Here is a 27,682-nt window from a genome sequence, read left to right on the forward strand (position 1 = left end):
TATGTTGCCCATTCCCAAGCAACAGATTTGTATGTTTCTAAACATTGCAGTTTGCTATATTTTACTCCATCTCATGTTTGTGGAAGTTATTCATTCAGATGCATTCTGTCTCACTGTTGAGAATATTTCATTGTATCATAACATACTTACCTAGTCTTCTGTTGTTAGACATGTAGTTGATTCCAGCTTTTGACTATTACAGTGCTGCTGTAAACATGATCACGCATGCTGCTTCTAGGATGTTCACAGAAGCATGATTCATGATAATCAAAAGCCCGTAAATTGATATGTGGGTAAATCTGGCATATCCACATAATGGAATATTATTCAGCTATAAAAAGAAAGAAAACACTACATGAGATGGAAAATGAGACAAGATAGAATAAAATAAATGGAGTGTACAGAGGCCCCAGTATCTGAATTGGTAGTTCCAGAAAGTGGAGATTACATTCAGCAGGGAATTTTTTGAGCTGACTGAGTCTCTAATTTGCCAGGACAAAGTACATAGCAGGATAGACTTTTTTTTTTAAGATTTATTTATTTATTTATTTATTTGAAAGGCAGAGCTATAGAGAGGCAGAGAGAGAGAGGTCTTCCATCTGCTGGTTCGCTCCCCAAATGGCTGCAACGGCCAGAGCTGAGCTGATCTGAACCCAGGAGCCAGGAGCTTCTTCCAGGTCTCCCACATGGGTGCAGGGGCCAAGGACTTGGGCCATCTTCTACTGCCTTCCCAGGCCATAGCAGATCTGGATTCAGAATTGCAGCAGCTAAGGCTCAAATCAGTGCCCATATGGGATGTCCCCAACTGCAGGCAGCAACTTTACCTGCTACACCACAGCGCCAGCCCCGAAATATAGACTTCTAAAAACCCATTCAGGAAATTTCAGAACATGGGGATAGAAAGGAAGATCTGTGGCTCACTAGGCTAATCCTCTGCCTGCGGCGCTGGCACTCTGGGTTCTAGTCCTGGTTGGGGCGCCGAATTCTGTCCCAGTTGCTCCTCTTCCAGTCCAGCTCTCTGCTGTGGCCCAGGAAGGCAGTGGAGGATGGCCCAAGTGCTTTGGCCCTGCACCCTGCAGGAGGAAGCACCTGGCTCCTGGCTTCGGATTGGTGCAGCGTGCTGGCTGTAAGCAGCCATCTGGGGGGTGAACCAACAGAAGGAAGACCTTTCTCTCTGTCTCTCTCTCTCTCTCTCTCTCACTGTCTAACTCTGCCTGTCAAAAAAAAAAAAAAAAAAAAAAAAAAAGGTAGGAAGGAAGGTCCTGAAAGAAATAACCTTCTAGAGTGGAAAAACAACTCAACAGAAATACTTGCTTCCAGAAATGGTTTGAATCTTTAAACAGTGATTTTTTTAAAATTCCCATGATACTTGAAGAATTTGGGTACTTCAGTATTGTAAAATCTGATTTTCATCACTTTCAGTTACAATTGTGTCTACTATGAAAATTGTAAAAGGTAACATTTACCTTCATTAAATTTAAATCAAAGATCTGTTTGCTTTTCCATCTTAATCTCACATTTCAGAATACTTGTTATTTCCACTTAGGAACTTGAAGCCAATTCACTACTAAGGTTTCCCAAAGATATGTCTTCACTAAAAATGAACATTGAATCATGCTGATTTATGGCTACTTTTGTGTACTCTGGGGACAAAAAAATTACTACAAATTGAGAAAGTTGGAGTGGCCACCAACAATCTAAATCTAAATCATTAGTCATACTCACCAAGGTATTGTTAGGTCTTAGTAGCTCAGTAATACCCTATAACTGGTTTTGCTATTAAAATTCTTTTGTAAAATTTAATTTTTTGAAAAAACAATCTGGTCAAACAGTCTTATAAAAAGATAGATATTGAAAACTGGAAATTAAAATTCCTTTACCTTTAACTACTGAAAAGTATATTGTGTAATCCTGCTTTATTTTTATTAATTTTTTTTCCTTAAAACTCCGTAAAGCAGGCAGCTGATCAGTGTCAGAACCTAAATGCAAATCTGTTTTTCTGCCTCCTAAACTTACCAGTGTAGAAAACTTGTGATGATGTGTTCATTTTTTATAAGGTGGGTTTTTTTTTTTTAACTTAAAGGTACTTTTTTTTTTTTGACAGGCCCAGTGGACAGTGAGAGAGAGAGACAGAGAGAAAGGTCTTCCTTTTTGCCATTGGTTCACCCTCCAATGGCCGCCGTGGCCGGCGCGCTGCGACCGGCACACTGCGCTGATCCGATGGCAGGAGCCAGGTACTTCTCCTGGTCTCCCATGGGGTGCAGGGCCCAAGCACTTGGGCCATCCTCCACTGCCTTCCCGGGCCACAACAGAGAGCTGGCCTGGAAGAGGGGCAACCGGGACAGAATCCGGCGCCCCGACCGGGACTAGAACCCGGTGTGCCGGCGCCGCAAGGCGGAGGATTAGCTTAGTGAGCCGCGGCGCCGGCGGTATCTTGTTTTTAAAAGAGCAGTTCAGTTGAGAGCTGAAGAGCCCCAGATATAACGAGTCATTATGCTCTTGCAATGTTGCATGGCTCGTGGAGATAGTGTTTTTACCTGTCAGATAACCAAGCTTTCTACGCCAGGGCTGATGGGGATGGAGCTTACTGCAATCCTTTTGGAAAACTATCATACTACATGACAGTCCTTAAAAGCATTCCTGACCACGGGTTTGGAAGGAAATAGTCCAAAATATTAATAGTTCTCCAGATTGAGGTGTCTGAAAATGAATGTTTTCTAAGTTTTCTACAATTAGCATTTTTATAGATGGGGGAATGTCTCTGTATCTAGTAGTTAACTTTCGGGGAGTAATTCTATTTTATTTATTTATTTATTTATTTATTTTGACAGGCAGAGTGGACAGTGAGAGAGAGAGACAGAGAAAGGTCTTCCTTTGCCGTTGGTTCACCCTCCAATGGCCACCGCGGCCGGCGGGGAGTAATTCTAAATTCAGAATAAATATTACTAAAAATACTTGACAGCTTTATTTTAGTGGTGAAATCTCTGTGTTACATGTCCAGCTGAGAGAATGTGCCAAAGTTGTGATAATTCTAAGGGAAACATTGAGATTCAAGAGATTGCATAGAAACAGTGTAACTGGAAAAATAGGAAACACAATTTTTTTTAAACATTCTGTGATTACAGAAATATTTTCATGAGGATACAACAAAATAGTAGAAGAAATTCCAGTAGCTTTCTCAGTGACTTTTTTAAAACTAGTGTCTTTTTTTTTTTTTTGGCAGGCAGAGTTAGACAGTGAGAGACAGGCGGAGGATTAGCCTAGTGAGCTGCGGTGCCGGCCAACTAGTGTCTTCCTACATGAGATTAGGCTATAACTAATATTTTCCTAGGCTGCCACTTGGTAATCCTCTACTTACATGGCTGAAAGTTTAGTGAGGGAAAAGTTTGATGTCATTTTCTAAAAACTATTTTCTTCTGTTCATATGGAATGAACATGTTTGTATCATTTCTTAGATCTGAAACTCAGCACCGAGGTTCTGCTCCCCACTCTGAGAGTGACCTACCAGAGCAGGAAGAGGAGATTCTGGGATCCGATGATGACGAGCAGGAAGATCCCAATGATTACTGTAAAGGTAATTCCATAAGGAGGTACTACGGCGTCATCTGTTTGTGCTTCCTCATTTGGATATTTGGTCTGTCGAGCATAAGCTAGAAAACAACCTGAGGCTGCAACTATAATTATATGTTTAGTTTATAGAGGAACAAGAATATTGTGACACATAAATTTGTTTTTATTTGAGGATGAGATTGTTCTACAGGGTATCACATGTTTAAATCATTATTCTTATTCACTGGAATTTGTTTTGTAACAGGAGCTTAGTAATACTGAGTGGCTGATTTGAGTGTTAACATTTTGTTCTGTTAAATTGTACAGAAACTTTATTTGATAAAAGTTGTATAGATGCTGAAAATTGGCTGTGAGATACTTCTTCTTACTATTTGTAATTGTTTCTCATCTTGGTTTTTTTGATTATATCCTCTGTTGTTTCTTCCAGGAGGTTATCATCTTGTGAAAATTGGCGATCTATTCAATGGGAGATACCATGTGATTCGAAAGCTGGGCTGGGGTCACTTTTCTACAGTGTGGTTATCATGGGATATTCAGTAAGTTTCAGTGGTCCTGTAAAAGAATCAGTGAGATGACGTGTATGTTTTCATCTGATTTTTCCAAGGATGATTCAGGCTTCAGTCTCATCTCTAGGCAGATTTCCTGGCATTTTGTTGTTGATAATATCATCTTTATGATTTTGGACAAATCACTTTCCACTCATGAAGAATCAGTACTATATCTCTGCCTCTCTGCCTTAGAGACAAAAGGTTGATTAGTGTCAGTAAAGCAGTTGTAGATCTCAAATTCAAAGTGTTGGAAATATTATAAGTAAGTGTCTTCTCACTGGAGCAGAGTTAAATTTTTAGATAATGGTCAAGGGGTGGGGAACCTTTTTTCTGCCAAGGACCATTTGGATATTTATTACATCATTAGCAGCCATACAAGATTATCAACTTAAAAGTTAGCCAACTACAAATTTTATTTTTTTATTTGAAAGTCAGTTACACAGAGAGAGGAAGAGACAGAGAAAGATCTTCTATCTGATGATTTACTCCCCAAATGGCTACAATGGCTGAGGCTAAGCCAGGCCAAAGCCAGGAGTCAGGATCTTCTTCTGGATCTCCCACATGGGTGCAGGGGCCCAAGCACTTGGGCCATCCTTCACTACTTTCCCAGGCACATTATCAGGGAGATGAATTGGAAGTAGAACAGCCGGGTCTCAAACCAGTGCCCATATTGGATGCTGGCGTTGGAGGCGGCAGCCTTACCCACTACGTCACAATACTGGCCCCCTGTTACAGATTTATTGAATTTTGAATATTTAAAAGTGTATTGGCAGGGCCAGTTCTGTGGTATAGCAGGTTAATCCTCTGCTGTGGCGTCGGCATCTCAGATGGGCGCCAGTTCTAGTCCCGGCTGCCCCTCTTCCGATCCAGCTCTCTACTGTGGCCTGGGAAAGCAGTAGAAGATGACCCAAGCACTTGGGTCCCTGTACCCATGTGGGAGACCTGGAAGAAGCTCATAGCTCCTGGCTTTGGATCGGCACAGCTCTGGCCATTGCAGCCATTTGGGGAGTGAACCAGCGGATGAAAGACCTCTCTCTCTGTCTCTGCTTCTCTGTAGCTCTGCCTTTCAAATAAATAAATAAATCTTTAAAAAAAAAAAAAACTGTATTGTCTTTGATGAGACAGTGATTGCTATTTATGTACTTTTTTGTTATTTGAATTTTTATGATTTTTCTCATTTTTTTTTTCATGCAGATACTTCTGTCTTCTTATAGCAAAGTATTTACTTTTTTAACTTTGCCTAACAGATACAGAGAATGCTTCTGATCTGGTGGGATTTCCCCTCTTAACTTATCCCCATTTCTTGGTTTTACTTGTTTCAGGTAGATGTTCAGAAGTTGGATTTTTAACTTACAGGAAATGTTCAATGACTGAGATTATCTGAAAATAGATTTTCTGACTCTAAGTGAGGTCTGGCCAATTAGTGCCACTAAAAGATACAACAGATCGAGGCCGGCGCTGCGGCTCACTAGGCTAATCCTCCGCCTTGCGGCGCCGGCACACCGGGTTCTAGTCCCAGTCGGGGTGCCGGATTCTGTCCCAGTTGCCCCTCTTCCAGGCCAGCTCTCTGCTGTGGCCAGGGAATGCAGTGGAGGATGGCCCAAGTGCTTGGGCCCTGCACCCCATGGGAGACCAGGAGAAGCACCTGGCTCCTGGCTTCGGATCAGCGCGGTGCGCCAGCCACAGCGCGCCGGCCGCGGCGGCCATTGGAGGGTGGACCAACGGCAAAGGAAGACCTTTCTCTCTGTCTCTCTCTCTCACTGTCCACTCTGCCTGTCAAAAAATAAGAAATAAAAATAAAAAGATACAACAGATCGATAGACACACCTTGTGTTTGACTCTAGGCAAACATCACATCAGTATTTGTACTCTCTGTCTCCTCACGGTTATGGTTAAGTGTTAGCTTCCTGGGGCAGACATTTCGTGCAGTGGTTAACAACCACTTGGGATGCCCATGTGCCTTACCAGGGCCTGGGTTAGAGTCCGCTCTGCTCTCAGTTCCAGCTGCCTGCTGATGTAGACCATGGAGGTTAGGAGGGTGACAGCAGTGAGGGCTCAAGTAATTGGGTCCCTATCACCACATGGGAGACCTGGATTAAGTTCCTGGCTCTCAGGTTTATCCTGCTCCAGCTCCAGCTGTTGTAGGCATTTAGGGAGTCAACCAGTAGATTGGATTCTCTATCTCTTTTGCCTTTCTGTCTCTCCCCCTTTGTTTTGTAAATAAATCTTTGAAAAGCTTTAAAAAAAAAAAAAAAAGAGTGGGATATTTCATCTTAATTGCCTCTGTTTTTTTTCTTAGGGGGAAGAAGTTTGTGGCAATGAAAGTTGTTAAAAGTGCTGAACATTATACTGAAACGGCACTAGATGAAATCCGGTTGCTGAAATCAGTGAGTATTAGATCATATATGTGAAGTGCAAAGCATAAAAGTCTTATTGAATTAAGACACCAAGTGGTAGACTCTTTAGCATGCCTAATTTTACTATAAAATTACTACATCCTTAAAGAGATGGAGGAAGATTGATATTTACACTTTTCTGTGCATGTGGAGGGGAAGTGGTGGTATTTGGTTTGATTAGAATTCCTCCTAAACACACACGTATGAAAAAATACTTTGAAATAAAAATATTCATTGAATATGTTTTTATGTACCAGGTAGCACTGTAATAAATGTTTTTCTCTCTTACTGTGATAAAAGGAACAATGTTTGAGTAAACATATCTTTTACAGTGTGATTAGATCAATAGTTGATCCCTTGATTCCTAATAACCTGGAAACCCATAGTCAGTTTGGAGGCCACATTTTGAGCAACAAAATGGTTGAATTAGTCTGGAGTTGATTTGTTGCAGGTGTTGCTGCTCAAACTCTTGGTTTATTTCTTTACTCTCCTTTTGACTAAATGCTGCCTCTTCCCCACTACAGGTTCGCAATTCAGACCCTAATGATCCCAACAGAGAAATGGTTGTTCAGCTACTAGATGACTTTAAAATATCAGGAGTTAATGGAACTCGTATCCTTTTTTAAGAACCTATTCTTAATAAATTGTGAAATAACTGTCCCTAAGAAAGGAACCAGATTTGTGTAAGTAGCAAAGATATCTTTTCTCAAGGCAAACTGCAGTAAAGCTACCTTTCACTGTATACTTAGGAACACGCATCTGAACTGTGTCTGTTTTTTTGAGGTATCATCTTTTCAGGATATTGCTTCAGGTTTTCCCCCCGTTTCAAGCAAAGTAAACTAGCATGAAAGAAATATTTTAAGTGAATAGCCTTGTATTACTAAATAAAGGTTCTGTAAGCTTTATCAAGTTGGCACAGATTTTTTTTGTAAACAGATTTATTTTATTTATTTGAAAGAGTTACAGAGAGAGGAGGGTCTTCCATCTGCTGGTTTACTCCCTAAATGGCCACAGTGGCTAGAGCTGAGCTGATCTAAAGCCAGGAGCCAGGAGCCAGAAGCTCCTTCCGGGTCTCCTACATGGGTGCAGGGGCCCAAGGAGCTGGGCCATCTTCCTCTGCTTTTCCGGGCACATTTGCAGGGAGCTGGATCAGAAGTGGAGCAGCCAGAACTCAAACTGCCATCCATATGAGAGGCTGGTACTGCAGGCTGGGGCTTTAACCCACTGCACCACGGTGCTGGCCGCTGGGACAGGCATTTTAAAGGAAGTGATTTTCTAGGAAAAATAATGAGTAAATAAGAATTTAAGGTAGATTTATTTATTACCCACCAGGCCTTACTATTTTTTTTAAAGATTTATTTATTTATTTGAAAGAGTTACACAGAGAGAGGAGAGAAAGAGAGAGAAGTCTTTTATCTGCCAATTCACTCCCCAACTCCAGCCACAGCGGACAGAGCTGGGCCAATCTGAAGACAGGAGTCAGGAGCCTCTTCCAGGTCTCCCCCATGGGTCTAGGGGCTCTAGAACCTGGGCCATCCTCCACTGCTCTCCCAGGCCACAGCAGAGAGCCGGGTGGAAGTGGAACAGCCAAACTCAAACCGGTGCCCACATGGGATGCCAGCACTGTAGGCAGCAGCCCTACCCACTATGCCACAGGGCCAGCCCCCAGGGCTCACTGTTTAAGAGACTATATGTAGGTTGTGTTTATAATTAAACAACTATGATTGTTAACAATCTATCATGAAAAGACTATTTTAAAAAAATATTTATTTATTTGAAAGGCAGAGAGAGAGAAAAAGAGATCTTCTATTCACTGATTCACTCCCCAAATGGCTACAATGGCCAGGGCTGGGTCAGGCTGAAGCCAGGAACCATCTTCCACTGCTTTCCCAGGCACATCAGGAGTGAGCTGGATCCAAAGCAGAGTGTTAGGGACAAAACCAGTGCTGTGGTAGCCAGCATTACAGGCAGCATCTAACCCACTGGGCCACAGTACAGGCCTCCAAAACTGACTTGTTTATGTTTTTATTTATATTTTTAGAATTTTAGAGTTGAAAGAAACCTTGGCTGATTTTCTTTACAAGTTACAATCGAAGTGATCTTCAGTAAGCTCATTGAAAGGTTGCAACAGCTATGTTTATAAATGTCTAGATTTGTCAGAATAAAAGGTGAAGTATTGGCCGGCGCCGCGGCTCACTAGGCTAATCCTCCGCCTAGCGGCGCCGGCACACCGGGTTCTAGTCCCGGTCGGGGCGCCGGATTCTGTCCCGGTTGCCCCTCTTCCAGGCCAGCCCTCTGCTGTGGCCAGGGAGTGCAGTGGAGGATGGCCCAGGTGCTTGGGCCCTGCACCCGTATGGGAGACCAGGAAAAGCACCTGGCTCCTGGCTCCTGCCATCGGATCAGCGCGGTGTGCCGGCCGCAGCGCGCCGGCCGCGGCGGCCATTGGAGGGTGAACCAACGGCAAAGGAAGACCTTTCTCTCTGTCTCTCTCTCTCACTGTCCACTCTGCCTGTCAAAAAAAAAAAAAAATTAAAAAAAAAAAAAAAAGGTGAAGTATTATTTTTCTCAGATTGAAAAATTTAAAATTGCCAGTCCAAAAACTATTTTAAAATCTAAGGAATGGAGCCAGCGCAGTGGCTCACTTGGTTAATCATCCACCTTGGCGCTGGCATCCCATATGGGTGCCAGGTTCTGGTCCCGGTTGCTCCTCTTCCTGGGCAGCTCTCTGCTGTGGCCCAGGAAGGCAGTTGAGGATGGCCCAAGTGTTCGGGCCCTGTACCCACATGAGAGACCAGGGGGAAGCACCTGGCTCCTGGCTTCGGATCGGCGCAGTGCACCGGCCATGGTGGTCATTTGGGGGGTGAGCCAATGGGGGGTGAGCCAATGGAAGGAAGACCTTTCTCTCTGTCTCTCTCTCACTGTCTAACTCTGCCTAATAAAAAAAAAAAAATCTAAGGAATGACATTTCATCTGTCATTCTACTTTCTGTGCTTTTTGTAACACATTCTTAATTGCCATTGATGATTTTTTTTAAAGGAAAATGAGGTGCATATGACTGGTTTCATGTGGACTATGGGAAGAAATGAAGAAATAATGAGAAAAAGAACAAAGTGATATGTGAAAAATATCAATGTGACGTTCCTTTAAAAAAAAAAAAGATTTGTTTATTTGAAAGGGGAGTTACAGAGAAGGAGAGAGATCTTCCATCTGCTGTTCACTCCCTAAATGGCCTTAACAGTCAGGGTTGGGCCAGGTCAAACTCAGGAGCTATACCCCTGGGTGCAGGGGCCAGAGCACTCAGGCCGTCTTTCACTGCTTTCCCAGACACGTTGGCAAGGAGCTAGATCAGAAGTGGAGCAGCCGGGACCTGAACCAGTGACCATGTGGGATGCTGGTCTGCAGGCGGCAGCTAAACCCACTGTGCCACAGCACTGGCCCTTGAAGTTAGTTCTTAGTCATTTCCTGGAGGAAATAAAAATCAAAGATCCCCAGATCTCTAAGGAAAGCTACTATATCCATCTTAAAACAGTATCATGTGTGTATGTAAAGCTTACACCGATGTCATAGTAGCCTTGTCATTTGCCACATTTCTTTGTAAGTAGAAAAGTACAAGTAAAACTGTAAGATATTTTATGTTCTCAGTAATGTTGAGTATGTTTATTTAGGCCTAAGCAAGAATTTTTTTTAGATGTCTTGGCTGAAATTTCAAATTCTGAGATATTTTCCAAACATTACTAGATGGTTTCTCTAGTTGTTCACTACTGAAGCCTTGTTTTATTCTCCTCTTGTCCTTAGCTATTTCTCTGTCTGCTCTTCTTCCTACTTATCTCCCAATTGTCATGTCTCTGCTTATTTGCTATTGAAAATTGCAAAGGGTATAACTAGAAGCACTGTGATAAAGATTAAGGAGTTATATCATGCTTCTGCCTCTATTCACTTTCATATCACAACATACCTGCACAGAGGTATATATCGTACTTTTTTCTATGTCTGGGCATACTGCCTTTTTTCTGGATTGCTGTCCTTTCTCACATTAATGTTGGTTACTTTTGATTTCAACATAAATTGGCTAAATCTATGTCCTTCAAGGTTGAGGGGAGAAGAGTGACTGAGAAGGGACAGCTGGCCCTCTCTATGATATTGAAATTCATTAGTGAGTCATTGGCTATCAATATGACCTCCTCTGTATTTAGGATACTTTTTTTTTCACTGTATACTTTGTCTCTTGCTGATACCTCTTATTCATAACGTACCCTGCAATACAACCCTTACTCAGTTTTTTCATCCCTTTGGTGTTTCCTTTACATCATCTCTCTGAGACTTTTTTTTTCTTTTCATGTTTCCCTTTGATTTCAGTTATCCTGTTTTTTATAGAAAGCTTTTATTTAATATAAATTTCATAAGTACAACTTATTATAGCGGTTCTGCCCTCCACCCCCAAACTGTCCCACCTCCTACTCCCTCTCCCATTCCATTCTTCATTAAGATTCATTTTTAATTATCTTTATATACAGAAGAGCAACTCTATACTGAGTAAAGATTTCAACAGTTTGCACCCACACAGACACACAAAGTATAAAGTACTGTTTGAAGACTAGTTTTACCATTAATTCTCATAGTACAACCCATTAAGGACAGAGGTCCTACATGGGGAGTGAATGCACAGTGACTCCTGTTGTTGATTTAACAATTGGCACTCTTATTTATTTATTTGACAGGCAGAGTGGACAGTGAGAGACAGAGAGAAAGGTCTTCCTTTTTTTGCCGTTGGTTCACCCTCCAATGGCCGCCGTGGCCAGTGCATCGCGCTGATCCGAAGCCAGGAGCCAGGTGCTTCTCCTGGTCTCCCATGTGGGTGCAGTGCCCAAGGACTTGGGCCATCCTCTACTGCACTTCCGGGCCATAGCAGAGAGCTGGCCTGGAAGAGGGGCAACCGGGACAGAATCCAGTGCCCCGACCGGGACTAGAACCTGGTGTGCCGGCGCTGTAAGGCAGAGGATTAGCCTAGTGAGCCGCGGCGCCGGCCCCTACTCATTTTTAACAGGGATCAGTTTTCAATTAGATTCAGTTATCCTGCTGATCTTAGAATTTTCTTTTCAGATTTATTTATTTATTGAAAGGCTGAGTTACAGAGAGAGTAGGATCTATCATGCACTGGTTCATTCCTCAAATGGCCACAAATCCAGGGCTGGGCCAAGGCAAAGCCAGGAGCTTACGGGTTTCCCATGTGGGTTCAGGGGCCCAAACACCTGAGCCATGCTTCCCTAGGCACATCAGCCAGAGCTGAATCAGAAGTGGTGCAGCCAAGACTCAAACTGGTGTCCATATGGGATGCCACCATCATAGGCAGTGGCTTATCCTGCTATACCACAGTGACACTCCCTGTAAATTTTCTTATGATGCCTCTGTCAGTCTTTTACTATCAAGCTATCTAGTTTTTCTATTTTGCTCCATAACCAACTGATGGGTCTTCGTCAGCCAGTTTTCTAAAGTGCTTGTATCATTTTTCACTTCCACTAGCATAGTATGCGAGTTTTAATTACACCACATTCTCCACTACATTTGGTTATTTTTCTTGTTGGTTTTTTTTTTTGTTTTTTTTTTTTTTTTTAGGTTTATTTTATTTATTTGAAAGCCAGAGTGACAAAAGAGAGAGAAGGAGAGAGAGAGGGAGAGAAATTGTCCATCCACTGACTGATTCACTCCCCAGATGGTTGAGGCTGGGTCAGGGGAAAGCCCAGAGCTTGCAACTGCATCTGGTTCTCTCTCATAGGTGGCAGGGGCCCAGGTACTTGAGCCATCTTTGTGCTTGTAATTGCTGGTGATAAGTTTGACTACAGTCCCTTCCAGATTTCTCTGTTGTAAAAGTTCCTTGTTTGTTTTCTAATAATTAAGCCATCAGTGGAATGATGCTTTGGTGCTGTGACAGTCCTTTTACCCAGCAGATTAGTGTTCATTGATTCTTACTTAGTGATTGCTGTAGTGATAATAAAATGGAGATTACCTTGTATATTTATTACTTGGTATTCTTCTCTAGAGAAGTCACTTCCTGAGGTCAGTGCTGTGGCATAGTAGGCTAAGCCTCCACCTGCAGTGCCAGCATCCCATATAGGTGCCAGTTCATGTCCCAGCTGCTCTTCTTCCAATCCAGCTTAACCTGCTGTGCCACAACACCTGCCTCAATCAGTTTTTCAGATGTGCAGTAAGATGTATAGCTCTGAGTCCTACCTCCCTATCTAAGTGGATTGATCTTCCTCTGATTTTCATAGGAAGAGCTCATTTATATAGTTCTTTTATAGATCACAAAGTACTTCATGTGAGACTGATGCTGTGGCAAAGTAGGTTAAGTTTGCTGGTGGTGGTGGTATCCCATACAGGCACCAGTTCATGTCTTGGCTGCTCCACTTCCAATCCAGCTCTCTATTGATGTCCTGGGAAAGCAACGGAGGATTGCCCAAGTGTATGGACCCCTGTACCCATGTGGGAGACCCAGAAGACGCTCATGACTCCTGGCTTTGGATCAACTTAGCTCTAGCCTTTGCAATTATTTGGGGAATGAACTAGCAGATGGAAGACCTTTCTGTCTTTCCCTCTTTCTGTCTATAACTCTACTTCTCAAATAAATAAATAAGTCACTTCCTTCCCTTCATGTCCTTCATGTTTACTTTAATAATAGTATGGATTTAATTTTTAATTTTCATTTTTAAAGATTTATTTTATTTGAAAGTTAGAATTACAGAGAGAGGGAGAGATAGAGAAATCTTCCATTTGGTTCACTTCCCAAATGACCACAACAGCCAGCACTGGGCCAGGAACATTAGCAGGGAGCTGCATTGGAACTGGAGCAGCTAGGACTTGAACCAGCATCCACAGGTGATACCAGAACTGCAGACAGTGGCTTAACCCATGCCACAGCACTGGCCCCTCTTTTTATTTTTTTAAGATTTACTTATTTATTCAAAAGCGAGAGTGACAGATCTGCCATCCACTGGTTCACTTTCCAAATGCCTGAAACAGCCTGGGTTGGGCAGGCCAAAGCCAGAAGCCAGAAACTCCATCCATATCTCCTAGTAGATAACAGGGACCCAAGTATGTGGGTCATCTGCTGCCTTCCCAGGTGCAGTGCATTAGCAGGAAGCTGGGTCTGAAGCAGAACAATCAGGATTCCAGCTGGCACTCCAGTGTGGGATGCTGGCATCACAAGCAGTAGCTGAACCTCTGCACCCCCACACTGGCCCCTCATTCTATTTTTAATTACTATATTAACTCAAACGTCATTCTTGGTCAGTGACACCCTCTTCAAAATGGCGGCTTATATCTTCGTGACTTTTTCCCTTATTTGGTGGTACAGCATCAGCAACGTATTCCAAGCTTACCCTTTCCAGTAGCCTTGAATTTGACCATTTTTTCCAAGGAGCCTAAACTTTGTTTTAGTGGGGAATCCTATTTAGACCAAAATTCTGGGCAGTAGGTGATTAGTATATATGTATGTTTGAACATTCCAATATATGTAGAATTCCTAGGGGTAGAAGACATCAACATACTGCTACGACCCCTGCAGTGAGCCTGCACAACCAGTCAGCTTAAGACTTCCTGCTTATGGTGTGATTGGGATGTTTGTATGCAAGGAGAACACTTGGTGGCGCTAGATTATTATTATTATAATATTATAATATAATCATAATATTATTATTACAATATTAACTTTGTAAACTGCAGAGCATAAAGCAAGTCTGTTTGCTATTTTTTAAAAATATTGGTGCTTTCATTTTTTTAGGCCAAGTTTTATGTGCTGTCTTTTAAGGAAGAATTTGTTTTGCTTTGAGTGTGAAGGAGTGGTGGTGGTTAGGCTGGACATTAGTTGACTTTTACCTGAAACTGATCAAGAGCCTGAGCCCAGTAATCTCATTTCTTATGTGGATAGGTTTAATTTTTTCTTTTACTGCTGAGAATTTTTTAAATTAATTTATTTGAAAGGCAGAGGTACAGAGGCAGAGAGAGTGAGTCTTCTATCCGCTGATTCACTCCTCAATTGGCTACAAGGGCCAGAGCTGGGCCGCTCCAAAGCCAGGAGCTAGGAGCATCCTCCAGGTCTCATGCGGGTGCAGAGGCCCAGGCACGTGGGACATCTTCTTCTGCTTTCCCAGGCCATAGCAGAGAACTGGATCGGAAGTGGAGCAGCCAGGACTCGAATCGGCACCCATATGGGATGCTGGCACTGCAGGCTGCGGCTTTTGAGAATTTTAATGTGCATGATTTTACCAGGAAGCCAGCCCCTCACAATTTTCTGTTTCATGGGTATTTTTATTAACTATAGCATTGAACTGTGGAATTTTAGAATATTGACAACCATATATTTTTTTCAGTTAAGCTCCATAACTTTTTGTTATGTTTTGAGAAAAAATAATATAGAACGTTCCCCTTGGGGTGGAATCCACATCTTGTCTCGCCCTGTTCTTTGCTTGTGCTTGTTTTCCTCCTTAAAGAACTTCCAGATATCTGCATGGTGTTTGAAGTTTTAGGGCATCATCTGCTCAAGTGGATCATCAAGTCCAACTATCAGGGGCTTCCACTGCCTTGTGTCAAAAAAATTATTCAGCAAGTATGTATCTTCATCTTGGTTATATGATGGTGATGGCTTCGTATGTGTGTGTATGTATGTATACATATTTTTGTATGTATACACATTTTTCTCAGTGTGTTAAGGAGTCTCCAATTTCCAATAGAATTTTCATTTTAGAAGCTAGATTTTTTTTTAATTGTTAGAATTAAATATTTTATTCATCCTTGGGGGTTTATCGTGTTTGTTTGTTTTTTTTTTTCTCTCTTTAAATGTGTTAGCATAACTTTCCCCCCCAGGTTCATCTGTTATAATTGTTAGGGGGAAGGGCTCTGTGTATGTACCTGACTTTGGAATATTGGAGCCCTTACCTAATAAGTTTTGGTTGTAAATATTAATTATATTTTAACAGATTTGCTATGTCAAATTATTAGCATCTTTTTATATAACATTATTTGTTGGCATTCTCTAAATAGCCTTTGATGTACATTATAGAATTTTATCATTTGTAAAGCAAAGTACTAATATTTCAAGAGGCAGATAATTTGTTTTGGGTAGCATATCTTTGAAGGAACTCCAAATTGGGAAGAAAGAGATCTGTTTTTTATCAGTGAGGAAATATGAGATAAGATACCAAAATCTCTTTTATCACCTACATTTCAACACTTTAAATTGTATATTGTGAGCATTTTTCTCAGTCTTTTAATGTCTATATTTAAAGTCTCCAAATAGAATTAGCTTTGTAAAACTTGGGCAGTTCACAGTCTTTCTAGGGAAATTTCTTGGTGCTTTTTTTTTTTTTTTAAAGTGTTATTTGTAGAAAGCACTGCCATGTCATTTTTTTTTTCCAATGTTGTAATTTCTTCCTTCTCCAGAAAGACTTGTATTTGTATTTACAGATCTGCTCTTTCCCATTCAGGTGTTACAGGGCCTGGATTATTTACACACCAAGTGCCGTATCATCCACACTGACATTAAACCAGAGAACATCTTGTTGTCAGTGAACGAGCACTACATTCGGAGACTGGCTGCAGAAGCAACAGAGTGGCAGCGATCTGGAGCGCCACCACCTTCCGGGTCAGCAGGTGTGTTTTCTTAGGAGGATTTCTGTTCTCTTTAGAAGCTAAATGTCCATTTTGATTCTAATACCAGGGAGTTAAACACCACTCTATTATTTAACATAAAATATTCAGAAATAGTATCAGCCTTCAAGAGACTTATTTTATTCTCATTATTACTCCCATATGGGAAGAAGGCTTGAGATTGTTGTCTTTTACGTAGATTTATGTTGTCTAGTATAAAAGCTAATTCGTATTCTTGTTTATAAATGATTTTTCTCGTGATTTGTTGGTCATGCTTACTTCTTAACATAATCACCTCTTGCCTTAATCCCACATGCTCACCTATGGATCTGTGTTCTGCAGAGGGGAAAAATAGTATTGCTATTTAGAGCATGACTGGTTTGAATCTTGTCTTCACTGTTGTCTGGGAAACCTTGACTGAGTTCCTTGGTTTCATTTACTCTCCTGCACCAGTTATTGGGATTAAATTTCAGGTTAAAGCAGTTAGTAGTAAGCCTCAGAATTTTGTTGTGTAAATAAATTATGGTTATGATTTTTTTCCCACTTGAGGTACAAATTTTAATTTTAGTAGTTTAAACATACTTGAAGAACTTTATTATTACAAATTGAAATATCAGTTATAGACTTGTTTTTAAATTTTTTTAAATTTTATTTGAAAGGCAGAGTTACAAAAAGAGAGAAAGAGATCTTCCATCCTCTGGTTCACTCCCCAAATGGCCATAATGGCTAGAGCTGGAGCATACTAAAGCAAGGAGCCAGGGGCTTCTTTTGAGTTTCCCATGTAGGTGCAGGGACCCAAGGACTTGGGCCATCCTCCACTGTTATTCCCAGGCCACTAGCAGGGAGCTGAATCAGAAGTGGAGCAGCCGAGAATTGAACCAGCACTCCTATGAGATGCTGGCACTGCAGGCAGCAGCTTAACCCACTGTGCTACAGTGCTGGCCCCTATAGACTTCTTTTAAAAAACAAGCTTGGAGGTGAGAGAAATGGAGTTCTTTGGGTATAGTTTCAGTTTGCAAGGTAAAAAATTTCTAGGAATCTGTTAAACTGTTGTACAATAATGTGAACATAGTTAATGCTACTGAACCATACACTTAAGAGGCACTAAATTGTATATTACAGGTTGTTTTTTAAAACCATGATTACAAATATTTTAAAAGGGAAGATTGAAGATCCCACCTAAGCTAAACTGTTTTCCATAAGGTGTTATTTTATATGTCAAATTACTGTAGACCTTGGTGTCACCTAGACTCCCCTTTTAAAACTGACAAGAGCCGAGAAGGAAGAATTGGAGATGAAACGTGAGGGTGAGGAGGTGGTTGCCTGTTACTTTCTGCTGGAGGCAGAACAAGGAAATAGGAAGCAGGTGATTTCAACAGCATGTGCAGTGGAACCTGGAAGTGAACACTTTATACCTTTGCATAGATCAGGGCTACTGGGCAAGAATTCAATTTATTTAAATTTGGCAGCTTTTCTATGCATCCCTTAAATACAACAATAATAATGTGGTTTTCCCCAAAGTCACTTAAAAACAATAGTCTCCCCTACAATGTAGGCTATACAAGACAGACATTTCTCGTAGGAGTGATCTGAGGTTATATTATATTGCCTACTGTATGCCAGGATTCTTACTTAGTTTTCTTTTTTTTTCAGTCAGTACTGCTCCCCAACCTAAACCAGTAAGTATAAGGTGTTTCTATGTTTAATTCTGATCTGTGGGCTGTGGGCATGGGTACTTCTGTTTGGATGGTTGTAGTTTTTTGGTTGGGAATCAAAGGGGAAAAAAAAAATCCCTGCACTTCATGATTTTCTCCAGTTTATTTCCATGCAGTCTTAAGCAGGTTTGTAATGGTGAGGCATCTATGAATCTGAATGTGTCTCAGTATGTTAGCACCACAGATGGCTCAAAAAGCCAAGATTGCTGTTAACTGTGTTTTTACTTGGTTTCATAACACTATCTGTATCTTTTTAAGTTAAATGAAAGCCTAAAGTTCTATGTTAGGGAAAGAGTAAAATTTAATTAGGAAGTGATTAAAATTAACAGTTATCTCCAACTAGGGGTAATGGATTAGCCACCTGAAGGCTTTATTTGTTTGTAATCTCCGCCCAGGCTGACAAAATGTCAAAGAATAAGAAGAAGAAATTGAAGAAGAAGCAGAAGCGCCAGGCAGAATTACTAGAGAAGCGAATGCAGGAAATTGAGGAAATGGAGAAAGAGTCGGGCCCTGGGCAAAAAAGACCTAACAAGCAAGAAGAATCAGAGAGTCCTGTTGAAAGACCCTTGAAAGAGAACCCACCTAATAAAATGACCCAAGAAAAACTTGGTATAAATAGAGCATCACAAAAATTACTTTATGGCACACTTTGACATTAATTTATCATTGTTATATAATTGATAGTTTTATACATACAGCACATCTCTGGGGGTGTCCTTGCAAGAATACAGATTTTATCATAAATGTTAGGCAGGTAATACTCAAATGTAATTTCTAACTTTTCTCAGGAAAAGTTTAACAATTGGGTAAGGATGAGAAGATCTTTGTCCTTCCATAGATAGGTCTTAGATATTAAGTTATGTTTTTTGTCACTCAGCATGAGTTATAGAAAATGTTTTGATCTTATATAAGAAATTTTTCTGTTCTTTCCCACATACACAAAGATCCTTTTTTGTTTGTTTATTCCTTAGAAGAGTCAAGTACCATTGGCCAGGATCAAACACTTATGGAACGTGGTGTAGAGGGTGGTGCAGCAGAAATTAATTGCAATGGAGTAATTGAAATCATTAATTATACTGAGAACAGTAATAAAGAAACATTGAGGCTTAAAGAGGATCTGCATAATGCTAATGACTGTGATGTCCAAAATTTGAAGCAGGAACCTAGTTTCCTAAGCTCCCAAAATGGAGACAGCAGCACATCTCAAGAAACAGACTCTTGTACACCTGTAGCCTCTGAGGTGTCAGATACCATGCTTTGCCAGTCTTCTTCAACTGTAGATCAGTCATTCAATGAACAGGACATCAGCCAACTGCAAGAAAGTATTCGGGCAGAGATACCCTGTGATGATGAACATGATGAGCAAGAGCAAGAACATAATGGACCACTGGACAACAAAGGTACCCAAGAGATAACACTTCCCCAGCATCCCTTCCCTGCACAACACATTCATGATGTCTACACTGAAAGTGCTAATGTGTTTTGACTGTAGGTTTATAGCAGGTATCCAGGTTACTTCAATGTGTAAGTGTTGTAACTGATTTTAAATTTTACCCTTGTGTACTGCGGGCACAGCATTTCACTTGTTGTCATGAGGACAAAGATTTTTGATTCTAGAAACTCAAGGTGCTGCTGTGTGCTCTTTTTAATTTAATGTAGAAAATTTATTGTAGGTTTCCAGTTGGAGACCTAACTATGCAACTCTTACCTTGGAAACCTTTATTATCTTTTGTGGATATTTCTGTGTTCATTAAATAGTTATATTGATGGTGCCTGTTGTCTGTAGGAAAATATGCTGCTGGGAATTTTCTTGTTAATCCCCTTGAGCCAAAAAATGCAGAAAAGCTCAAAGTGAAGATTGCTGATCTTGGAAATGCCTGTTGGGTGGTAAGTCGGACTTGTCTCAGTGCTATGTTTTGAAGTAACTGAGAATAAATGAGAATTTAGACCTGCACTGAAATAAAAGTGCTACTTAATACTTACAGTGGTTTTCACTTTTTCTTCTAACCTTTAATTATGGATATATTCAAATGTATTTATGAAAGTGGAAAGAAGGTTGTAGTACAGATGATCCACCCCAGTCCTCCTCGGCATCACCCAGATTCAGTAATTTCAGCTCCTGGCCTATCTTGTTTTATCCATAGCTTCACTCACTTTCTGTTGTTTTGTTTTTTTATTTGAAAGGCAGAATTACACAGAGAAAGAGAGAGACGTCTTCCATCCACTGGTTCATTCCCCAAATGGTCATAACACCCAGGGCTGGACCATGCCAGAGCCAGGAGCTTTCTCTGGGTCTCCCATGTGGGTACAGGGGTCCAAGCACCCAGGCCATCCTCTCTGCTTTCTCAGGCTACCAGCAGGAAGTGGAGCAGCTAGGGCTTGAACCTGTGCGCATATGGGATGCTGGCCCTGCGGACAGTGGCTTAACCCTGTACACCACAGCAGCAGCCCTCTCACTGACTTTCATGCTTTGCCTGGTATACCTGGGAGGCAGCAGATGATGGCCCAAGAAACTGAGTTCCTGCTACCCATGTGAGAGACCTGGATGGAGTTCCTGGCTCCTGGCCAGCCCTCGCTGTTAGGAGTGTGGAAGATCTTGATCTCTCTCTCTCTCTTCCCCACTTTCTCTTCTACTCTGCCTTTCAAATAAATAAATGAATACTTTAAAAAATTTACTTACATTATGGAGACTTCTTTGTCAACCAAGAATTATATAAGATTCCATTGATTACATACTATTCCCTGGTATACTATAATCTTTAACATGTTTTAGATTGCTCTTTGTGATGCAAATCTTTGCACATGAATCATTGCATAATCGCCCTAAGGAAATATCCTAGCCATGGAATTTTGAAGTCAAAAGTTGGATGGTTTTTTTTTGTTTTTTGTTTTTTGTTTTTTTTTAAGGGCTTTTTGATGTATAGTGCCATATTTTTCTCCTGAAAGGATATTTTAACAACTTAAAGGGGTGTTTTTCTTCTCCAATCTTCAGGTTAAATCATAAAAATCTTACTCTAAATGACTAATTATTTTATTAAGTATTATAATTTTTTACTAGGTATGTAGAAGATTTGGGTTATTTTTAATGGACATCATTTTATCTGTTACATAAATCTCAGAGCCATATGCTCTGTAAACAAGAAATGGTTCAGACCCCAGCAGGATCTCATTCCCAATATTCTAGAACATTGTGATAAACTGCTAGCAAAAATGAAGTCTGAACTAAGCACTGAATTGCAGGAATGTGGAACAGCTTTCCAAGTAGGTAGAATTAGTCTGCCATACTACTGTCTGGTTCAGGCCACCAGATACTTTGACTCAGGTGACTGCAGTAATAATTGTAATAGACTGCTCACTTTCGTCCCTTCTGTCCTTGTCCCCCCATAGACTATTGTCAACTTGGCTGTCAGAGTGATCCTTTGTAAATGGGAGTCAAGTCAGATACTCTTAACCTTGCATTGACTCCTCTCAAAATGAATGCCAAAGTTCTCATCATGGTTCATACAGCACCAAGCAGTTATTTTCTGCCTGGAACTTCCCAAAATAGTGTGTTTAACCCACTCGCTCCTCTTCTTTAAGTTACTCTTCAGATGTCATCTTAATCAGAGAGTGCTTCCCCTGAACACCTAAATAATTTGCAAGCCTCCATTCTCCAAACACATATAGTTTTATCATAGTCATTCATGTATTTTCTCACTGTATCCCTCCCTGTCACCTCCTTTTATTTTCTACACAGCACTAGTCATAATCTGATAACTTGTGTTTATTTACCTAATTTCCCTCTCCATAGAACATATATCCTTTCACAAAAACTTTTTATTCACTGCTGTATCTGTAGTACTTAGGAAAGTACCTTGCACATAGCAGGCACCAGTTGTTCCCTAGGTCTGTATGTCTGTGTTAAGTTTGCACTCATCCATTTACAAAGACTAAAGTTGTGTGTAAGGCAGAGGGATTATTTGGAGCTAATAGTCTCAAAATGATACCTAAGAAATTGACTTAATGGCAACTTTGGAAAATTTCAGAGAATTTATTTTAATCTCCATTATTAAGCAATATTATGCCTTTTAGAGTAAATGAATTTTAAAATAACTGTTTCCTTATCCATTTACTTAGCACAAACATTTCACCGAAGACATTCAAACAAGGCAATATCGCTCCCTGGAAGTTCTAATAGGATCTGGATATAATACCCCTGCTGACATTTGGAGCACGGCATGCATGGTAATGTTGTTAACCTGCTGGCCTTCACGTACTACCTGATAGTTACATACCTTGTCCTGTTTGCTAGTTTTAGTAGACCAGCAAATTATTAGCAAAAAAAACAACTTATAAGTAACTGATCACAGATACCTGTGTCTAGAGAAGTCTGAATTCAAAAAGCCTGTTGTAAACATCTGGCATTCTATTTGGTTACTACCAAATTCTTACTAAAGACAAGGAACCAACAGGTGCAGCGGTGGAGGAGACATTGGAAACAATGACTGTGAAGCATTGTTGGTTTTCACTGGAAGATGGCAGATACCCTGGCTCTTTCAGCACTGATCTCTGTAGACCAAGGAAACCCCTGGAAACTGCTTTAAGCTGTGAAATTCACCAGCTCCTCACTTTGCAGCTCACAAGATAGGAAGCCAGTCATCCACAGATAGATAGCTTGCTGCTTGGTCCCTGACAATTCAAATGATCAGATCTGGTTGACAGCAAATCATTTCTCACAGATAACACCACATTGGAATGTGTTCTGTGAGTATTGTTTCCTAAAACAGAGTAAGCACCTCAAGATCTGTCCTCCTTTTATCACAATTTATAATTTATAATTGTATGTTTATTTGCTGAGGGGTTTCTCCTCCCATAGGTTTATAAGCACCGTTTTGGCAAGAATCATGTCTGTTATGTATAGTTAAGGGTCTGGTTCAGTGCCTGGCACACCTTGAATAGGTGCTTGCGATTCATTTCTGATGCTATCTACCTATAGTATAGACTTCGCAGAGTAAGAGCGTAACTCCCCACAAGAGTGCCCTCATTTCAAACACCAACCACAATCCCCAGGGTCTGCTAGCTGCCTACACTGCTAACTTAGTGGCTACAAACTGGGGGCTCCTACTTCCTCCTCAGGAAGTGTTAAAACTGCTATTATTATGAAGTTTTATTACGAAGAATACAAATCAAAGCAAAATAAATAGGGTGAGGTCTGATATGGTTTTGCATGTGGAGCTTCCTTGTCCGCAGGACTCAGAATCAGTGTCCCTCCTGGTACATTGATATGTGTCACCAACCCAGGATGATATCCAAGCTTCAGGTGTCTTGAGATCTCATTAATCAACCGCAGTTGATTGAATCACTGACCATGTGGTCTACCCTCTTCCCTTCCCTGGAACATTTAGAGTGCACCAGCCCTCAGATCACATGGTTGGTCTTAGAGCATGGCCCGCCTCCAGCTGAAACTGGGAGCCCACCATGAGTCACTTCATGAATAACTTAGGTGTGATCTGTGAAGCCCACAGTTCATACCAAAGCACTAAGGACTTAGAAGTTCCCTCCCAGGAAACAGAGACAACGACCAAATAATTTCAAAAGAGTAGAGTTAAAATCATGTTGTTAATGTGGCGTGACTTACGAAAGCCCTTTGTCGCGGTTTATCAGTGGTCTTTAAAAGTGGAGGGCTATAAAGGTTTGATGTGACTGCATGAGATGAAAGAGAATTGGAATAAAATCTCAAACATCTTTCTTGCCACACTTCAAAGCTTTGTGTTTGAAGAGATTTTATTTGAGCTGATTTGCTATAGAAAACTGTAAGTGGTAAAGATGCTGCTAGCTGAAAAATATAGCTTGCTTATAGAGTATCTCATTTATTAAAACATGACTTTATTATGATGTGGTTCTTAGTAATGGGTTATTTGGTACAAGAAAATGAGGACCTTGGTTTCTTTTTCTTTTTTTTTTCTTTTTTTTTTCTTTTTTTTTTTTTTTTGACAGGCAGAGTGGACAGTGAGAGAGAGAGACAGAGAGAAAGGTCTTCCTTTACCATTGGTTCACCCTCCAATGGCCGCCGCGGCCGGCGCGCTGCGGCCGGCGCACCGCGCTGATCCGATGGCAGGAGCCAGGAGCCAGGTGCTTTTCCTGGTCTCCCATGGGGTGCAGGGCCCAAGCACCTGGGCCATCCTCCACTGCACTCCCTGGCCACAGCAGAGAGCTGGCCTGGAAGAGGGGCAACCGGGACAGAATCCGGTGCCCCGACCGGGACTAGAACCCGGTGTGCCGGCGCCGCTAGGCGGAGGATTAGCCTAGTGAGCCGCGGCGCCGGCCCTTGGTTTCTTTTTCTAATTCCACATTCCAATTTTGTCAGAGAGCAAGAGCTCCCTCCTGATAGCTATTTAACATAGGCAATGTCACATTTAAGAAGTGAGGGAAGAATCCAGCTCTCACTTATGGCCTGGGATAGCAGTGAAGATGGCCCAGGTCCTTGGGCCCCTACACTTGCGTGGGAGACCCGGAGGAGGCTCCTGGCTCCTGGCTTCAGATTGGCGCAGCTCTGAGGAGCTGAACCAGCAGACGGAAGACCTTTTTCTCTATCTCTCCCTCTCAATGTAACTCTACCTCTCAAATAAATAAATAAGAAGTGAGGGAAGAAGATAAAGGAGGTATTAACTTTTCCAAAGTTCTGGATCCGCTCATATGTCAGAACTTACTTGGCCAGGGGATGGAAAGCAAACCTGAGCCACATTTGTTCTCCAAATTTATCATTTTGACAATAGAAAATGATAGAAAAAGCATAGAAAATGTTGCTTTAAATTTGGTTGTACTCAGAAAAAATAAATAAATCTTGGAATCTCAGAAATGCCTGCAAAGATAGATCATCTGGTATACAGTGCAACTGATTGCTAGAGAGATTGGGACCTTTATAGTAAAAAGACAAATTGAGAGATGGCCTGCCATGTTGTGATTGAGTTAGAAGGACAGTTATAAAAAGGGAAAGAGGAAATATCTAGGAAGGATAAGAAGTAACAGTCTCCACACACTGGGGTCAAAGTATGGGAGACCATGACTAGCAGGAGGACTTTACCTTCCTCCCCAGGCCTTGGATGTATTCCTACCTCTCCCCTATGGGGAAAACATAAGGAGTCTTCAAAAAAAGTGCATGTAAAAATGTATGTTATAGTTGGCGCTGCAGCTCACTAGGCTAATCCTCCACCTTGCAGAGCCGGCACACTGGGTTCTAGTCCCAGTCGGGGCGCCGGATTCTGTCCCGGTTGCTCCTCTTCCAGGCCAGCTCTCTGCTGTGGCCCGGGAGTGCAGTAGAGGATGGCCCAAGTGCTTGGGCCCTGCACCCCATGGGAGACCAGGATAAGTACCTGGCTCCTGCCATCGGATCAGCGCGGTGTGCTGGCCGCAGCGCGCCGGCCAGGGCGGCCATTGGAGGTGAACCAATGGGAAAAAGGAAGACTTTTCTCTCTCTCTCACTGTCTAACTCTGCCTGTCAAAAAAAAAAAAAGTATGTTATAATTCCATTTTGCCATCAACATTTTTTTTTGAAAGGCAGAATGAGGCCGGCGCCAGGGCTCAATAGGCTAATCCTGCTCCTGCAGTGCTGGCATACCAGGTTCGAATCCCGATCAGGGTGCCAGATTCTGTCCCGGTTGCCCCTCTTCCAGGCCAGCTCTCTGCTGTGGCCAGGGAGTGCAGTGGAGGATGGCCCAAGTGCTTGGGCCGCCCTGCACCCGCATGGGAGACCAGGAGAAGTACCTGGCTCCTGCCTTCAGATCAGCGCGGTGTGCCGGCCGCAGCGCGCTGGCTGCGGCGGCCATTGGAGGGTGAACCAATGGTAAAGGAAGACCTTTCTCTCTGTCTCTCACTGTCCACTCTGCCTGTCAAAAAAAAAAAAAAAAAAAAAAGAAAAGGCAGAATGACAGATCTTTCATCCTACTAGTTCACTCTGCAATGCTAAGAACTCCATCTGGCTCTCTACATCACGTGGGTTGCTAGGGCTCAAGTCTTCTGCCGCCTTCTCAGGTGCATTAGCAGGGAGCTAAATCAGAAGCGAAGCAGTGGGGACTCAAACCAGCACTCCAATGAGGGCTGCCTTTTGGCATCACAAGTATCAGCTTACCTTGCTATGCCACAACGCCAGCCCCTCTGTGGACTCTGTAGTACCTTTGTGTTCCTCTCTCGAAGTGATTGCTTTCTGGAACCTGCTCCTGTATGAAATTCAGAGCAAGATTTGTGGCACTTATGAGAGCCTCCGTCAGTACAGCTACAGATAGATATTTAGGAAATGGGGTAAACTTGCTATCCTTGTCCATCCCAGAATATGTTTAGTGGGGCGGATGTTGTGGCACAGCAGGTTAAGCTGCTGCTTGGGACATCCACGTCCCCTATCAGAGTGCCAGTTCAAGTCACAGATGCCTTTTTTTTTTTTTTTTTTTGACAGAGTGGACAGTGAGAGAGACAGAGAGAAAGGTCTTCCTTTACCATTGGTTCACCCTCCAATGGCTGCTGCGGCCAGCGCGCTGCGGCTTGTGCACCGCACCAATCCGAAGGGAGGAACCAGGTGCTTCTCCTGGTCTCCCATGGGGTGCAAGGCCCAAGGACCTGGGCCATCCTCCACTGCACTCCCGGGCCACAGCAGAGAGGTGGACTGGAAGAGGGGCAACCAGGACTAGAACCTGGGGTGCTGGCGCCACAGGCGGAGGATTAGCCAAGTGAGCCGTGGTGATGGCCTGTGATACCATTTTAATAAGTAATATTTTGAGTTCTTTTCATGAAGTTTCCTTACCCCACACAGTTGAAGCCCATAGGTCTGCTTTTGTTTTTGACTTTTTGTTGTTACTGCCACAGTTCATACAACCACCAAAAAAAAGGTATATAATCTTGTTCACAGTCGGTTTCTCTGATATAGTTGTTAGGGTTTATGTCTTCTGTGTAGATCCCTGCCATTGGTGTGTGCTGTAGTATCTGAATTCCCCAATATTGCCGTGGGTGAAGGTGGAGGAGAGTGGAGCATTTGCTGCACTTGAGATCGAGGTGATAACATGCGCAGCCCTCAACCTGTTCTAAAGTTTTCTAAGCAGAGTAAGATGCAGGATGAATTGAGGGAGCAAATAGTTGCTCCCCAAGGGTGATTTGTAGCTGGCTGTCTACAGAACCTTCATTATAACCCCAGTGAATAGCAAGTGAGTGAGAAGGAGGACTGTGTGCTGCCTCCAGCTAGAATGTCCTAGATTGCTGTTTTCATCCTATGTGACTTCTGTGTGTCAGTTCGCATAGTATTTTAGGAATACTTTGATTACCAAATGAAAAGTGAGCTTGAACTCCAAGCCTACAGCAGTCCCTTGCCTTGGTTGTTTACTTTTTTTGCATGCTAGCAGGAACTTAAAGCAGATTGCTCCCCAGAGTGTTTTTAGGCGTTTCTTTCTTTCTTTCTTTTTTTAAGATTTAGCTGCAGTGGCCAGAGCTGAAATGATCCGAAGCCAGGAGCTTCTTCTGGGTTTCCCACGTGGATGCAGGGGCCCAAGGACCTGGGCCGCCATCTTCTTTTTTTTTTTTTTAAGATTTATTTTATTTATTTGAAAGAATTTCACAGAGAGAGAGAGAGAGGTCTTCCATCCGATGGTTCAACTGGCCGATCCAAAGCCAGGAGCCAGGAGCTTCTTCCGGGTCTCCCACACGAGTGTAGAGGCCCAAGGGCTTGGGCCATCTTCTGCTTTCCCAGGCCATAGGCAGAGAGCTGGATCAGAAGTGGAACAGCCAGGTCTCGAACCAGTGCCCATATGGGATGCTGGAGCTTCAGGCCAGGGCATTAACCCACTGCACC

At 42.1% G+C, this 27,682-nt stretch overlaps 1 protein-coding gene across 2 annotated transcripts in view; it reads left to right on the top strand.

The window, feature by feature from the left end:
• The window catches only part of SRPK1 (SRSF protein kinase 1), a 72,133-nt gene that overhangs the window by 32,503 nt on the left and 11,948 nt on the right, over positions 1 to 27,682 (top strand). For both annotated transcript variants that reach the window (XM_089334020.1, XM_089334019.1), the window contains exons 3-13: positions 3,456 to 3,574; positions 3,998 to 4,106; positions 6,418 to 6,505; positions 7,039 to 7,126; positions 15,010 to 15,116; positions 15,994 to 16,159; positions 17,810 to 17,835; positions 18,267 to 18,480; positions 18,843 to 19,271; positions 19,658 to 19,758; positions 21,988 to 22,095. In XM_089334020.1, the coding sequence (XP_089190146.1) occupies positions 6,437 to 6,505; positions 7,039 to 7,126; positions 15,010 to 15,116; positions 15,994 to 16,159; positions 17,810 to 17,835; positions 18,267 to 18,480; positions 18,843 to 19,271; positions 19,658 to 19,758; positions 21,988 to 22,095 (1,308 nt within the window). In that variant the 5' untranslated portion in view covers positions 3,456 to 3,574; positions 3,998 to 4,106; positions 6,418 to 6,436. The remainder of the gene's footprint in view (positions 1 to 3,455; positions 3,575 to 3,997; positions 4,107 to 6,417; positions 6,506 to 7,038; positions 7,127 to 15,009; positions 15,117 to 15,993; positions 16,160 to 17,809; positions 17,836 to 18,266; positions 18,481 to 18,842; positions 19,272 to 19,657; positions 19,759 to 21,987; positions 22,096 to 27,682) is intronic.

The sequence above is a fragment of the Oryctolagus cuniculus genome, chromosome 5 (assembly GCF_051225735.1).
Source record: "Oryctolagus cuniculus isolate XC-2025 breed Fujian yellow rabbit chromosome 5, ASM5122573v1, whole genome shotgun sequence".
NCBI classification, from domain to species: Eukaryota; Metazoa; Chordata; class Mammalia; order Lagomorpha; family Leporidae; genus Oryctolagus; species Oryctolagus cuniculus.